Here is a 15914-nt window from a genome sequence, read left to right as displayed (position 1 = left end):
TCTTTTTGACTATCTCCCCCTTTAAAAAGAAAGCAGTTTTCCTTTGTGAAGAATTTTAAAAAGGTGACTGGTATACTTATTGACTACATTTAAAGGGGGAAAAGTATTTCAATTCTACGTTTGCCTGAACATAAATAAAAACAACAATACTTCAGAAACTGATTCGTGCATTTAGCCAAGCCGTTCTTCTACACAAGCACAGCAAGCCTATACTACTTTCAAGGTCTTTACAATGTTTTGTATATTGACAAATTCGACTTGACATAAAAGACTGCCTTTTTCCATTCAAATGCCCCTTTTTCACCAGCGCTGAAACCACCAATATAACAGTGCCCTTTTAAATATTTCGTCAACAAGTGCCTTTTTTTCTGAACAAGTGCCGTTAAAAAAAAAAAAAAGTTGTGCAATTTTGTGTGCCATCAGCCGTTCCGGGTGCCTTTTTTATTTTTCAATTACGCGCATGTATCGCCCTGAATGCTAGCACCATATAATATTGCCCCCCCCCCCACTATTTGATTTCACGGAGGCACGGAATAAATATGTGGGAGCACCTCCATTTTACCTCAATTAAACCATTAAAACTCCCCCCCCCCAACACGCCCCCCTGGGATGAGAACCCTTGGCTACGCCGCTGGGCTGTAGTAGTAGTAGTACCTGCAGGAATTATGCAAGAACGAACACCTATGATAATGGCAAAATGTGTTCCTCTATAAAAGTCCCTGCTGGTGTTCAAGATACACAAAACAAAAATTTGTAACAGAGATTAAGAACCAAGATTGGAACAAAAGTATGTTTTGATCGTTCTGGATAACTTGTAACCAATAATAAACTCCTGGGACATTTGTATTGATTGTGTTTATTTGTTTTCCTGGTTTTCGGGGGTTCGATCAAAACTAAATTCAGTTATAGGCGCAGCGCCACCATGCGTTGGAACTCGTTTCATTCGCCACAAGACACGTGTATGTACACCGGTACCGGTCCGTGCACGCTAGGCAGCTCAGATTTTGATGGGGCCGGGGCTATCGCAGCTGAGCATCTGTCAGGAGTCAACTGGATACTTCTTGAACAATCTTTTGGAGCCACAAATTAGGAAAGAAAGGTCTAGCTTTATTTTAGGCCCTCTGGCTCTGCAATAAAATGAAACTTGAAAGATTGTTGCAACCTGACGCCACCTCGGCGTTGTGTACAAAGTCTATGGAGAGTCAAGGAAATGTTTCATGTCTTGTCATCATTTTGCAATGACTGACCTTTATTTGGATGATATGTGAAGAAAAAAAAGCAGTGACAGGTTGCAACATTGCAGAATTTAATGAAATTTGCTGGAGGTTATGATACCGGTAGGCCTACAAATTGGCCTAGCATTTGCCTAGTTAATATTTTATCATGTTTATTTGATGTTGTTTTTATTCCTCCATGATGTAGGCTAACATGGCTAACTAATATTAATAAGATAGTGGATATATTGCCGGCGGCAATCCCTATCAACAGAGGGCGCAGTACTCTCTAAGATAGGGCTGAATTATAAGATATATTAAATTACTACCAATGGTTGTGTAGCACCTGTGGCCTAGTGGATAAGCAATGGATCTCATAATATTATTATTATTATTATTATTATTTATTCGGCCAAGATTTGCAACAAACATATAAAGAGAATATGACAATGTAACTCAAGAGGAGACAAGATTACAAGTATAAGAAGTCATGAAACAATACAAATAAGTGTTAACAAAAGCAAGGAGCTATGAATAAAGGCAGCAATGATATATGCGGGAAGATCCGGGTTTGATCCCCGCTGGCAAAATTAAAAAAAAAAAAATTTCCCCATTCCCAAAAAATATGAATATTCTTCTTTATTTTTTTAATCATGTCTCAAACATTTTATTGCAGAGTATTACATTTACATACAGATTTGTGGCTCTGGAAGTGGAAGATGTTTTTTAAAGGGAAATGAAGTCTGAAATTGTAGAATGGTCTGATTCCCATCTTGTGAATACAAAGTTACATCAATAATGTTGGCATGGAGCCAGACTAAAATTTGTCACCGGAAAATGTTTAAGTACAAAAAACCAGTAACTGCACATGTTCATAGTGCATATCCAGATCAGGCAAGCTAACGTTTACTAAGGTTTGTGGTCTCCGGCTAAATATTCACTGTCTGTGATTAGTGTGAATAATGAACTGAGTTTCCATATTATTTAAAATGTTGATGTATCTTACGTAGTATAGACCACGGCGAATGCCATGGTCTATTGGGCCTGAACAGATTCGCTGATTAATTAGGCAAGACCCCGCCTCTTCATCTAGATTTTAACCAATCAGTACAAATACTATTTGTTTGGTCTGTTACTAGAAATGGCGCAATCCTCTGGAGATGACCATGTGGTTCTATACCCAGCCTGCTTGGATGACGAAGGCGCAAGGGAGCTGGTCAGCAAGCTCTATGGCTGGTCAGTTGACCAGATCAAGCAACTTCCTGGCTACGACGATCTGAATTTCTTCATTAAGAGTAAGAATTGGAATCCACAATTTTTTTTCTGGTAAATTAAAACATTTTAAACAATTCAGCCAAAAGTTGTGTAAATATCTTTATTTTTTTCGTTTAAATGTTCAAACTTGTTAACGTCACATCCTTAGTCAAGAGCTCCAGCTCTGCCGAGTGCAGCGAATTTGTCCTGAAGGTGATCAACTCGCGAGAGTCCGGCAACCCCGATTGGATTCAGGCCGAGACGGACGTCCTTCTTCACCTGACGGAGTCTGGGATACCCTGCCCCACCCCTGTGAAAAACTTGAGCGGAGACTACCTCAGTTTGGAAGAGATTGTTGATAAATGTAAGATCAATGAAAACATTTGAACAACCTCATTTTTAAAAATCTTTGCTAGAGGTCAGTGTAGGGTTGGTTGCATTAACCTTCGTAGTCTTCTGCACTTCACAACCCTTCAAGTTTTGCAAAACCACTTTTGCCAATAGAGTTAGCACCCACATTTCAAATTCCTTTGAAGCAATCTTCTGTGGAGTATGGATAAAGGTGCCTTTCCATATCCACGCTTTCATCCCATGTTGTGTCCGTTGGGTATGCGTTGCGTTCGTGATGTGTTTTGCTCATGCGATTGACCTTTCCATTTTCATTCATGAAGTATGCGCACTGTATTTGGTTAGCAATGGAGGAAGAAGAAAATTGCATGCCGTCAAAATCAAATACGTTTATTGATTGCAGCCGCAGCGTCAATTTAAAGAATTCATTCCAATCAAGATTGAAAACAATGGGAATTAGTTTCTCAAATTTTCCAAAGCAGGAAAGACGATAGGGTTTACCATCATCTTGTAATGATTGATTGCACTTGCTCCAAGCACTGCGTATGCGTCAAAATCGCCCATGGAGTGATTTTATTATTATTATTATTATTTATTCGGCATTAAAAACACATACAAACAACAAACATTCACAAAATATAAAAAACAAAGACCAAGAAGACAAAAACAAAACAAAAAAATAGTCCAACAAAAAAAGAGTAAAAAATGCCCCCCCCCCATTATAGTTCAAAGACCCAATTATTGTGGATGTCCACATTAAACGTTAAAAAGTTAAAAAGTTTCAATGCACGCAATTTAAAAACAAATGAGGAAAATAATTCAACAAAACATGAGAAAAATGCCAACCCCCCCCCCCCCCCAGTAAAAAAAATGTTTCGTTGCAATTTTGACGGACGATCGGAACGGACACGCAGTGTATGCGTACATAATGATTAGGGACGTGTGCTACAATATGAAGCTGATTTTTGTGACCGTAAAGATGAAACGCATGAATGCAGCGCTCGCGCAACGTGTGCGTAACGGACCGAAAAACGTGCATATGGAAAGACGCCTTTACACTTCAAATTTCCTGCACAATTTTGTTATGTGGTTGAGGTATCAGGGCAAGCAGACAGATCGGGTTAAGCCACACTGCTCTCCGTAGTGCTGTTTCATTGTGGGGGCAGTGGCTCTCTTTGTGACACAGTTACTTTAACACTTCATATCCCTTCACAAAGTGTTTTACTATTGCTCTGAATAGTAACTTCCCATAAGGAGGGTTAAAGAGGTTGTGGAATGCTTGAAGACATTTCCGTCATTTTTCGGGTTTATGTAGCCTAAGGTGTGATGAAATAAAAACGACTATTGTGTCTGTCGTGAAATGAGTACAAAAGGTACTTTTGAGAGCTGTATTTCAGGTCCTGTTTCGACCCGAACGTGCAATTTGTGTAAAAGTTGTCATTGGGGGCAGCAAACAAAACTAGTAAATCGTGACGTAATAAACAGGACTCCCGATGCAGCGTAGTATAAACGAGTCCTGTTTATTACGTCACGATTTACTATGTTTTGTTTGCTGCCCCCAACGACGACTATTACACAAATTGCACGTTCCGGTCAAAACAGGACCTGAAAAACAGCTCTCAAAAGTACCGTTTGTACTCATTTCATGACAGACACAATAGTCGTTTTTATTTCATCACACCTTAGGCTACATATACCCGAAAAATGACGGAAATGTCTTCGAGCATTCCACAACCTCTTTAACAAATAAAAAGATGTGTGCAGGTTTTCCAATTGCAATTATGTTTCATATTGCATTTTCTTTTAGCTGGTAAGCAGCCGACAGGATTGAAGTTCATTGTACGCATGCTGGTATTCCTCCCGGGAACGATAGTCCGAGAACTTTATCAGCCAGGTACTACAGTGCCCGATAAGTGTTTCTATACGATGGGACAGTTTCTGGCAACCATTGACAAGGCATTGCTGGTAAGCACTTTTGTTAACTCACGTTGGACAATATTTTTTGTATTTCATCGTTCTTGCCTCCTCCACGCAAATTTTTATCAAAGTCATTTATAGTGGTACTAGTGGTGGGGGAAATCAGAGATTTCACAATCCGGTTATCCTTTTTATTTTACAAACTGAATAACGGTTATCTGATTTTACCGAAAGCTCACAGTCGCACCAACAAAACGTGACAGTTGAGGTACCGCACGCAGGGCCCTCCGCGAAAATTGTGTATTGTTTGCAGGATTCAGTGACCACTGGGCTTTTACAAAAACACCCCAGAGCTGTAATGTTTACAAAAAAAATGGGTGGGAACTCTTTGTTCAGTCAAAAGGGCTGGCTATTCATGAACAAAGAAGACCGAAGAAGTAAACGTGGTATTAAGTGGTACCCATCTCAAGCTGGTCTTCTGACATTTGCATGCACAGAAGTCAAGTTGTAAGACGTTTGCGTAATCAGCAGGAATCTGTGGATTCAAGCTCCACCAGTATAAAAACGCTTGTGATTTTATTTTCTCTCATGCCCGCAAACAGCACTCAATATACAGTGCTTATACACCAGTAAAGGACAAAATGTTTGTTTTTAACAATTTACAGTCCAAGACACACAGGCTTAGATCTTGGTGTCAAATAAATTCTGCTTTACAACAAATCTGCATAAAATGACAACTTTGCCAATATGACACAAGTCAAGAAAAAAAACGATTTCCGCAAACTTGGTCAAGAACATTTTCTCAACCTTGCAGGATTTCCAAGGGCCATCGATAGCACCCTTGGAGAAGAAGGCCAGAGAGTTTAGGTGGTCCCCAAACTGCATCCCGTTAGTGCGTGATATACTCTGGGCGGTCACGGACGTGGAGAAACGCAAGCTGGCCGAGGAGGTTCTGGAAGAATTAGAGACGCAGGTTGCGCCAAAGATGGCTGATTTACGACGATGTAAGGAAACAATTATCGATGTTGCCAAAAAAGTTTCTTGATGTTGAAAAGTCATAAACTTCTCAAGGGACATAGTCAGATTCCGATAAAGACAAGTAGTGGAGTGCTGTGGCCTCGTGGTGAAGGGCACTGGATTTGTGGTTTGTTGGTAAAGCTGCAGGTTGTGGGTTCGAGTCCAGCCTGGGGTCTTAGTTTCTGTGCCCTTGGGCAAGGCACTTTGTCATTCTTTGCTTCTCGTCACCCAGGAGTAAATAGGTACCTGTGAGGGCAGAGATGGTTATTGTGATTGAATAAGCTTGCTTGCGCCTAACGGGCTGCATCGAGCTGTATACTCCCTTGGGAGCTGAGATGGTATTTGGAATGTTTAATTGGCTCCATGATCAGGGGTAATAATAATGTAAAGCCATTTGATCTTAGTTAAAAGCACTATATAAGAAGCTGTGATTATTATTATTACAAAGAGAGGGTCCCCATGTTGTCCCGTACATAACACCCATGTTTCTTAAATTACGTAATCATTGCAAAGTCTAACAACATAAACATTCTTGTGGGTGTTCTCCTTGCAGATGCCCAGTGGTAGAATAAAAATAACACTGAAATCTGTGAATGTCTCAGGTTAAACTTGGGTTACGTATGGGACATAATGTGCACGAATTCTTGGACTTGCCCATAACCTGGTTCATTCTTTTACTGAAAAGTTGCCTTTTTGTGGTTTGCTTGAATTTGCCCTGCCAGTGACCAGTAGCAGTCACAGTCTGGAAAGTTTGTTCGATTACACTGTCACTGGTCAATATCATTTTTGGAATAATAACGCTAATTTCTAAATCATTTCCACCTTCCTTTATCTTCCAGGAAATCTAGCACCATGTAAAAAAGTCATTTCTCAACCTTCCTCAACCAGCAAAATCATTCAAAATCTTGTGGTCGACTTTGAATAATCAGGCTGTGGTTATAAAGAAGTCAAACTTTCTGGTATCTTGTCTCTAGGCGTTCTCCATACTGACTTCAACGACATGAACATCGTCCGTCAGCAAGATGGACCTGCCCCCAGCGAGACCCAGTGGCACACGGCCGGCGGCCTGGACATACCGGCCAATCAGGACTCTTGGCTGGGTGACCTCGGGGTCATTGACTTCTCGGACATTGTCTATTCCAACTTGCTGTTTGACGCCGGCAACTCCCTGGCATACATGATGATGAGCCAGCCCCACGGGGATCCTCTGGTTTCTGGTGCTCACTTTTTGGCAGGTATGAGCACAATTGTGATCATATTTTTCTCTTTCATTTTCATTACATTTTTTACGTGAATTTTAGTGACAATATTTATTCACTGGTGAGTGTCCGCATGGACTTGTTATTCACTTACGAGGACTTCACTTGACAGTTTCATGTACTCCCTCTGAAATGTGAAGGGAAAATTGAATGCAGGTTTCCAGATCTTATACACCTTTGCTCTTTCTGGCACATGTGTGTATCTCGTATTTTAAAACTCTGTATGAAAATGTTTTTGTGAGACTGAATTATGTGTGAATGTAATGAAACAGTACACCAAGCAATGGGCTCGGTGCATGAACAGTAGATAGCACTTCATTACCATCAGGAGAGCCCCAGTTTGAGGACACAAAGTGTGTACGGGTGCTGGCTAAAGCACCTTTGGCATAGATGTGTATGAGTATTCTGAATGTGCACAAACATGTGGCCTCTTTGCATGAGTGTCAGGTGCCATCAGCAAAACATTTAAAGGTACAGTCTATCATTTGTAATTCGTGTATTTTGTTCATTTGAAGCAACAAAAGTGCTCAAAACTAAAGAAGGGTGCTGAACAACTAACCTGATGAAGTTTCAGCTCAGCTTCAGCTGTATATTTCGAGAAAAACAACATTCTAGGATCTCAATTTCAAATCAAAAGTTGCTGAATCATGTTTTGAATTGGGCCTGAATTCAGCATCCGAGACATGTTCGCACTGAGCCGATTGCAGCTACGAGATGTTGCGCACTGATCCGACGAATTACAGCAACCGCGCGCGCATGTGCGTCGTGTCAACGCTTGCGCGCGCTTTGCCGAATAAAAAAAATGAACTACTAACAGAAATTTCTAACAACATCTTTAGACGCATCGTTGGAAAGGCCTTCTTTCATTGATTTCTTCAAAATGACAGCATGCCAGAAAGAATTATTTCACAGGGAGTTTAGTTCCCTTACTATCTTTCAACCAAGTATGTTTTTCTACAATAATTACGTCAGTTTCTTTTTGGATAGCTGCAAATGATGGACTCTATCTTAAAGAGTCCCTCCAAGTGGTCCCTCCAAACTTTGTAACCGTTGAGAGGCTAATCATGCAAGGAGTCTGTAGTGTGTCATGAAAATATAATCAACATTTCAATTTTGTCAGGCTACAACTCGGTGCTCCCCCTGACGTCCACCGAGATGAGCCTACTCCGATGCTGCAGCGCGGCCCGCCTGGTACAGAGCCTGGTCAATGGTCTGCATGCCTACTCCCAGCATCCAGACAACGGGTACGTGCTAGACACGCAGAGGACAGGCTGGAACGTGCTGGAACGACTCTGGAGCAAACCCAACCAGGAGCTGCTGAGCATGTGGGAGAGCATTGCGGAGCTTTACCGTAAATAGTTACAGTCTGTACAACATTACATAGGTGAACAGTCTACTTTTCCATTCAGGAAAATATAAGCGCAACTCTACCATGTCTATGGTAAATTTAAAATGAAAGGTAATAGACAGTTACATATAAAACAAACCCAGGATTGTTTATTCCAATCTGTCGCCACAGACACTCAGTTTCAAAAAAATTAATTGTCGTCATTTCACTAATTGTGAGCACAAATTTTACTGATGAACACCAGTGGACATATTTCGTCGCGTCAGTGCAACAATTCCATTCTGCAACAAAGCCGTATCTGGCGCGAATACGCTCCATGCAACAAGGTCGTATCTCTACGTCCATTGACCTTGTGTGTACATCCGGGTTGTTTTAAGTGAGATACGACATTTTGACGACCATCTGAAACTCGCGTTTCACGTAGGGCCCATTTTAGGAGATACGACCTTGTTACATGGACGTGACAATTTGTGACTTTTTTTAGAGGAGTACAGTATAGTTTCTCTGTCCATAAGCCAATACAAGAAAACAATCCTTAACTGCTGTCAATTGTGAAAGTGAAAGAACTTTTCAGGAAAATCTGAGCAAAGGGTCACTTATCTATTTCAAATATCACCATTTTTTTTTAATTTGAAACTTGTTTCTTTTAATCAATTTTAATCATACTTTTTGGTTTTCCATTTATTGTTGCAGTTGGACCTCCACTGTAACGACCTTGACAATAATAAAGACATAAATATAATTATAATTGAAAATATAGACATACAAATCATAGTTGTTTCAAAAATACTTTATAGATAAGATAAAAGAACATATTCTGAAAGTAAGTGTAAGGAGAAATAGGATTTTTGTAAAAAATTAAGCTAGATTTTAAAAGATAGACAAAAATGCTTGTATCCCTTGAATTATCAGAGTGATTCCTGATGTTTAAGGAATTTTGATAAAATGAAAAACTTACACCAAATCGGGGAATCCCAGCAAATTCTACAACATGAATGAAAACAACCAACATAATTTATTTCATCTCAGGTACAATGTAACTCAGGAATTTTGTATTAAATGTAAAGTAGAGAAACAAGTTGTCAGTGTAGCAAAAACATGAGCTTGCCATTGCGTTGTTTCTGTTGTAGTCTATACTGCCTACATGCCAAATATAAGCCCCAACGCTATCCCTTACCCCTACCCTCCCTTGCCCACCCTGGGAATTTAGTTACTTGAGAATGGGATGCATCATAAACCGTGCTTGATAAATGGCATTATCCTGCTTATGTAAACCCTTGCTAACGCTATACTCTCAAGTTCATGGCCTATTAACCCATTAGCACCTGGGCCCAATTTCACGGCGCTGCTAAGCACACGATTTTCTGCTAACAGAGCCTCGGTCTATTTCATGGTGACCGTAAGCATAAGCACAGCAAAAGGCATGCTTATTTCAGAGGAAAAATTTGCTTAAATTAGTGACGTAACATAGAAATCTCCATGCACGCGCGACCGTTAGCACGTCCACGCCGTGAAATAGTGCTTAAGGTTAGCAAATTTTTCTGCTATGCTAAACACAACTTTTCTGCTAACTGTTAAGCAGCGTCGTGAAATTGGGCCCTGTACTACCATTGCATCACATTGTGTTTTTTTTTCACTGAAGAATCAACAAAACCATAGATTCAAGGAGAGGGGGGGGGGGGGGGGTTTGGGCACTACAGTGAGTAATGGGCCATGCGGTTTTGGCGCTACGGTGACTTAAACGTTAACATGCTCTCAATAGATCTCGGGTTCAGCAGAGTACAATAACAGCGGCTGTTTCTCCTATCAACTATAACATGGCATAGATTCATCCATTCATTCATTCATCACATTTATTCCCTTCACCATTATGCGTAGGTCCATCCATGGAAAATCCACCTTCATCAAGCCATTCCAAAGAAGACACCGATTCGTCATCAAATTCCTGCTCCATCGCAAAGATCACGCCCACCCTCTCGTCAAAAGACGTGAAGAGGCTTCTCCAGAAATTGTACTCGGTCCAGACGCAGGACGTCAGGAACATCCGAGAGTTCATTGCCTATGACGATCAAAACTTCTACGTCCTGCTTGGGGGCGGGGACTCTGCGACGAGGGTGGGCGGCCAGGAGTTTGTGCTGAAGGTGATCAACTCAGAAGATTCGGCAGACAGGGTGGCCTTTGACATGCAGGTTGCCGTCTTGCGATTTCTGACAGATAAGGGATTCTGCTGCGCCACACCAGTAGCAAATGTACAGGGTGGTTTCCTGAGCTTGGAAAAGATGTATATGAACAGCCGAGGAGGAGACTGTGGTGAGAAAGTTACAAAATAGATTGAAAGGAAGGAATTAATGTACTCAAAAATAATATATGCCACCCAACCATATCAGATCATGCAAATTCCTTTAGGATGTTAGACGGAGGATTTAGGAAGATAGAGCTCAGCTGCTATTACTTTAATTGCAGTATATACTGCACTGTATTCTTAAAACAGGAATAAAACATGTTTTATTCCTACTTTCTAGAACATGGATCCTGTTTTCAAAAAACAGGAACCTGTTTGAAAACCGTTTCCTGTAGCCTGTTCTTAGCCTGTTTAAATCATGATGTTTTTTTCCTGTTTTTAGCTGTTCCAATACAATCGTTTCAAACATGTTTTTAAAAAAACATGTTTGCAACAGGATACAAACATGTTTTATTCCTGTTTAATTTGGATGAGGGATACACAGAAGGTTCCATTAGGTTACTACATTACTTGATTTCGGAGAAAATTACAAATGACTAAAAGATTAATAAAAATGTACTCCTCTGCAGATGACCTGTTTTTAGCTGTTCCAATACAATCGTTTCAAACATGTTTTTAAAAAAACATGTTTGCAACAGGATACAAACATGTTTTATTCCTGTTTAATTTGGATGAGGGATACACAGAAGGTTCCATTAGGTTCCTACATTACTTGATTTCGGAGAAAATTACAAATGACTAAAAGATTAATAAAAATGTACTCCTCTGCAGATGACCAAAAGCGATGCGGGTATTTCTTGGTGTTTCTACTGACATTCATCTCCGGTCAGACCATAAGTAAGGTCAGTCCCGTTCCTGAGCAACTGTGCTATGATGTTGGAGTGAAGATGGCACAAATGGATCGATTATTGTGGGTAAGGTATTGAATTCCAAAAAACAGTTGTCAGCTTGGGTAAAATTCTTAAAGTGACCATCCTTTTGAAGTACTAATCTTAGCCTGTTTTTTTTAATGTTGCATTGTCATATCTTTTGGGGGAAGGGGGGATTGGTAAGGGGGAAGAGAAAGGCATGGCATGGGGTAGCTCAAGTTTCCTGATTCGTTTTCTTCACCCAGTATTTCTGAAAGACATTCTTACCTAATGCTAGATACCCCTGTTTTCGATACTTTTTATACTTTTTGCAGTTCATGTAGTTGGAGCCAGAAATGATTGTATGGCTGCTAGCCGCTGGAAGCCACATCCTCCCTCCCCAAAAATGAATAGTGTTGGTTTTTTATTTTTATTTTTGAGAATGCCCTTTCACTTAAAGGGAAGATACAACATTTGCAAACATCAAGAAACGAAATGATCAAATTATAACAAAATATCTTACTGGACTGTTAGTGAATGACAATCTAAAGCAAACTGTAAAATGGTGGCTCCTTGTGTGCTGACATTTTCAAGAACACTTATATTTTTCCAATGCTGGTCGGCCGAGCATCATAGGAGAAAATTAGCTTTTTTTTTTAAAACTGCTCCTAATTTTTCATCTTTAGTCATTCTGCATTAACTTTGCAATTGATTGCACATCTGTGAAGGGGAACAGGCCTGCTAGACTGATTCTCTTACCTTACAATCCCCAATGTCTATAAATTGCAACGTCTCATCTTAAGTGGGGTCAGAGAACCAGACTGCAAGAATATGGTTGGTTTTCTTGGATTTTCCAGCATCTCCGAACTCAAAACGTGAAACAAGCTAGTTTAACAATATTTTCTATAGCACACTAATCCTCCAAATTCATTTATTTTTGAAAACTGCAGCAAAAGCAAATGTTGAATTTTCCCTTTAAAGGTAATGTACAACATTTGCTTTTGCTTCAACGATGGTCGGCCGGCCATAGTTGATACAAACATTCCACTTTTCTTGAAAATGACAGCACACCAGGTGCCATGATTTCACAGGATGCCTGGGACTATAATTCACTTTACAGTCAAGTAAGGTATTTCATAAAAATGTGGTTGGGTTGTTTTTTGATGTTTACACATGTATCTTACCTTTAAACCAGGGTGACCGTTTTAGCCGATTTTCGGCTAACTTTGACAGAATTTTTGTTAAAAAACGGGTTTGACAGAAAATTTGACAGAATGGATTTTTTTGGCAGATTTCTGGCAGAATTCTGCAAAAATGGTTATTTGACACAAAAACAGCAAATTTGAACATAAAAGTTTCAATCCTTTCAAACAAACCCTTGCATAATGGGACAGGTTGGCTGGTCTAGGTGCTGAGGTTCACTGGGAAACGGACTTCGTCGTAGCCGGATCCGCATATTGCCCGAAATTTACCAATAATTTCACAACATCTTTATGTGACTAAATTGTTTATTATGTAATTTGAATCTTAATTAAGGCAATACTACCAATCTGCATGTGATTTTAAGTGTTTATAGTGTATTTTGAGTAATTCTGAGGAATTCGGCAAATTTTTGATAAATCTGACAGATTTTTGATGTGCATTTAGCAGAATTTGGCCCTGACCTTATGGTCACCCTGCTTTAAACTTGCACTGTAGTTCACAATTGTTGTTATTTCCCTGCTGCACATCATAAGACGAAGCCCCACCATGGACTCAGTGTTTGTATTTTTAACTTGTAATGAATTAAATGTGACTCCAAACCATTTTTTTGGGGGGGCAGGATTTTCAAGACATCCCTGACAGTTTCAAAGACAGAGCGTCATCTTTCATCTGGGCCATGGAAAGCCTCCCAAGGGTACGCAATCATTTGGACGAGGTTAAGGATGCGAGGAGGCGAGAGCTTGCTGAAAGTGTCTTCAAGACCTTTGAGGAGGAGGTTTCCCCTGAAATAAGCACACTGAGAAAGTGTGAGTGCATACTTTTATTCCAGAATTCTTCACCATTTTCACGAAGAGCCACATATGTCAAGAAAGTCCATTTTTCCAATTTTGATTTTTTTTTATATTTTGCTTTAAAACAGTGTACTTAACCATTTTGACATGTTTCTATAAGCAAAGCATCATTAATTTCCGAGTTACATTAATGTTGCAAGGGGCAGAAATCTTGATGAATGCATTTTGCGTTTTCATGAAGAACCACATACATTTCGGCCCCTTGAATGCGTACAAGACCCATTGCACGGAAATACGTAAAAGTAGGTCAAGTGAGATTTCCGTTTTCACGAAGAGCCACATATCTTTGTTACATTTTCAGCTGCGCGCATACTCATGCACACCTATGGAAATACACGTTGAACAGAAAGGGCCAATATGTCGGAAACCTGAATTTGCGTTTTCACATAGAGCCACATATCTTTACTAATTAATTTTCACCAATTAACTAATGTATTAAGTCTTATAACTGGGTTCATACAAAAATTCAGCTCTCGTAGAATCGTTTGATGGTTTCCTTGCTGCACAAAGTTGTTGCAAAGTGGTATTTTTTGCAGTTTTAAAATATGAGAAACTTCTTTTGCGATTATCTCGAAAATGCTTTTTCTTCAAAATCCACATATGTGGCTCTTCGTGAAAACGGTGACGAATTGTGGTCAAAGTCCACAAGACCGGTTACAAGTAAATCACAAGTGAGTTCGCAAGTCCAGTCATAAGTAAAGTGAAAATGCAAAGTTACAGAAGAATGCCTTTGTCACGCTTCATTTGAATAGCTCGAGGATCAACCTGGGACTGGGTGAGGTGTGATGGCCTTGTGTGAATTTTTTTATCCACCAGAAGTACCTTGACTACAATACTATAATTTTAGCAATGAAATCCTCACCTGGGTCCATGTTCAGGGTGCTTACTCTAAGCACTCACTTTTTTTGCTAACAGATCGTCTATTTCAGTAAGGCTGTTGGCATTAAGCGCAGCAAATGGGCATGCACATTTCGGAGGTAAAATTCCCTTAAAAACGTAACAAAACAACAGAAATATACAATTTTTAGAAAATATATACTGTGAAATGGTATTCCACAGTCAAGGATAAACAAAGTTTTACATTTCTTATTTTAATATCCAGGTATTATTCACAGCGACTACAATGATGACAACATCCTAGTTACAAAAACAAGTTCGGACCTTAGGTCTCCTGAAAGCAAAACAAACAATGGTGACCCATCACCGCCGACCAAAAGGACAAAAAGTGAACCCATGTATGGCATCACAGGGGTCATCGACTTTAGCGACATTGTCTACAGCTGTCTTGTCTTTGAGATCGCCCAAGCCATGGGCCTGATGTTATACTGGAAGGCATCTGATCCCACTGCTGCCACCGCTCAACTCCTGGCTGGCTTCCAGTCTGTGATACCCCTCACTCCCGAGGAGCTGAAAGTACTGTACACCTGCATGGTGGCACACGTGGCCAAGGAGTTAGTGCTTGGCCTTTACAACCATCGCCTGCAGCCGGAGAACCCCCACATAACCACATCCCAAGCCAAGGGGTGGAGGTATCTGGAGGAGCTGTGGGGAGACCCTAATGGTAGAGCCAGGGTCGAGAAGCTGTGGAAAGACACTGCTGCTGTGTACAAAAAGGAACCAGCTTGACATGTAAATAAGCCTCTGTACTAATGACGTCACACTTTGTTTACGTGTGTGCTTTCCTAGGGTGCTCAGTGGACCGTGGGCCCCCAATGGCTCCATAGGAAAGTGCACATGTGACATTATTAGTACAGAGGCTTATATTCCATGCTCAAAAATCTCCTTGATGGCGACAAAAAGAGACAGATAATAACCATTGCTGCTGAAGTGTCTTCCTGCCTGAGTGCTTTCCTGCAAAGAAACAACAGGGTGGTGCCAATTCAGATGAAAGCTATGCATATTACCCATGCAAGAACCAGTACGCACATGCACAGTGTCCCACACACTTGGACTACTATTCCTGTATTAGAGTCAGTTTGAAAGTACAATGTGTACAAGTCAATACAGCACAACTTATTAACAGCCTTATCTGTGGAATACTGTGGAAAACTCAGGACAACATTCCAGTTCAAAGATTACTTTTGGTTACAGTACCTCCTGATTTTAACAAAATATTTAAGTATCAATAAATATTTTTAGCTTCCTGTTATGGTCTCCCGCTTTGACAGTCCACTGAACTTAGCACTCTGTTCCAGAATCTCCCGCCTTAACGGTCCACTGACTCAGCATCCACTACTTAAAGATATAGTCCATCATTTGTAATTTGTGCATTTTGTTCATTTGAAGCAACAAAAGTGCTCAAAATCTAAAGAAGGGTACCGAACAACTAACCTGATGAAGTTTCAGCTCAGCTTCAGCTGTATATTCCGAGACTTGAAAAATAGCATTCTAGGATCTCGATTTCAAATCAAAG

The 15914-nt window shown here is 40.2% G+C and overlaps 1 protein-coding gene across 1 annotated transcript; it reads left to right on the top strand.

The window, feature by feature from the left end:
- The first annotated feature begins 998 nt into the window (after positions 1–998).
- LOC119741939 lies at positions 999–15294 on the top strand. The gene is made up of 11 exons (XM_038217900.1): positions 999–1099; positions 2354–2509; positions 2638–2832; positions 4624–4781; positions 5548–5737; positions 6725–6985; positions 8130–8360; positions 10236–10667; positions 11371–11513; positions 13270–13456; positions 14604–15294. The coding sequence occupies exons 2-11, from the start codon at positions 2356–2358 to the stop codon at positions 15125–15127; spliced, it is 2475 nt and encodes an 824-aa protein (XP_038073828.1). The 5' UTR covers positions 999–1099; positions 2354–2355; the 3' UTR covers positions 15128–15294.
- Positions 15295–15914: the final 620 nt, after the last annotated feature.

Source organism: Patiria miniata, unplaced genomic scaffold (assembly GCF_015706575.1).
Source record: "Patiria miniata isolate m_02_andy unplaced genomic scaffold, ASM1570657v1 HiC_scaffold_5, whole genome shotgun sequence".
In the NCBI taxonomy this organism is placed as follows: domain Eukaryota; kingdom Metazoa; phylum Echinodermata; class Asteroidea; order Valvatida; family Asterinidae; genus Patiria; species Patiria miniata.
The sequence above is the reverse complement of the archived record's forward strand: the minus strand, read 5'-3'. Positions and strand labels throughout refer to the sequence as shown.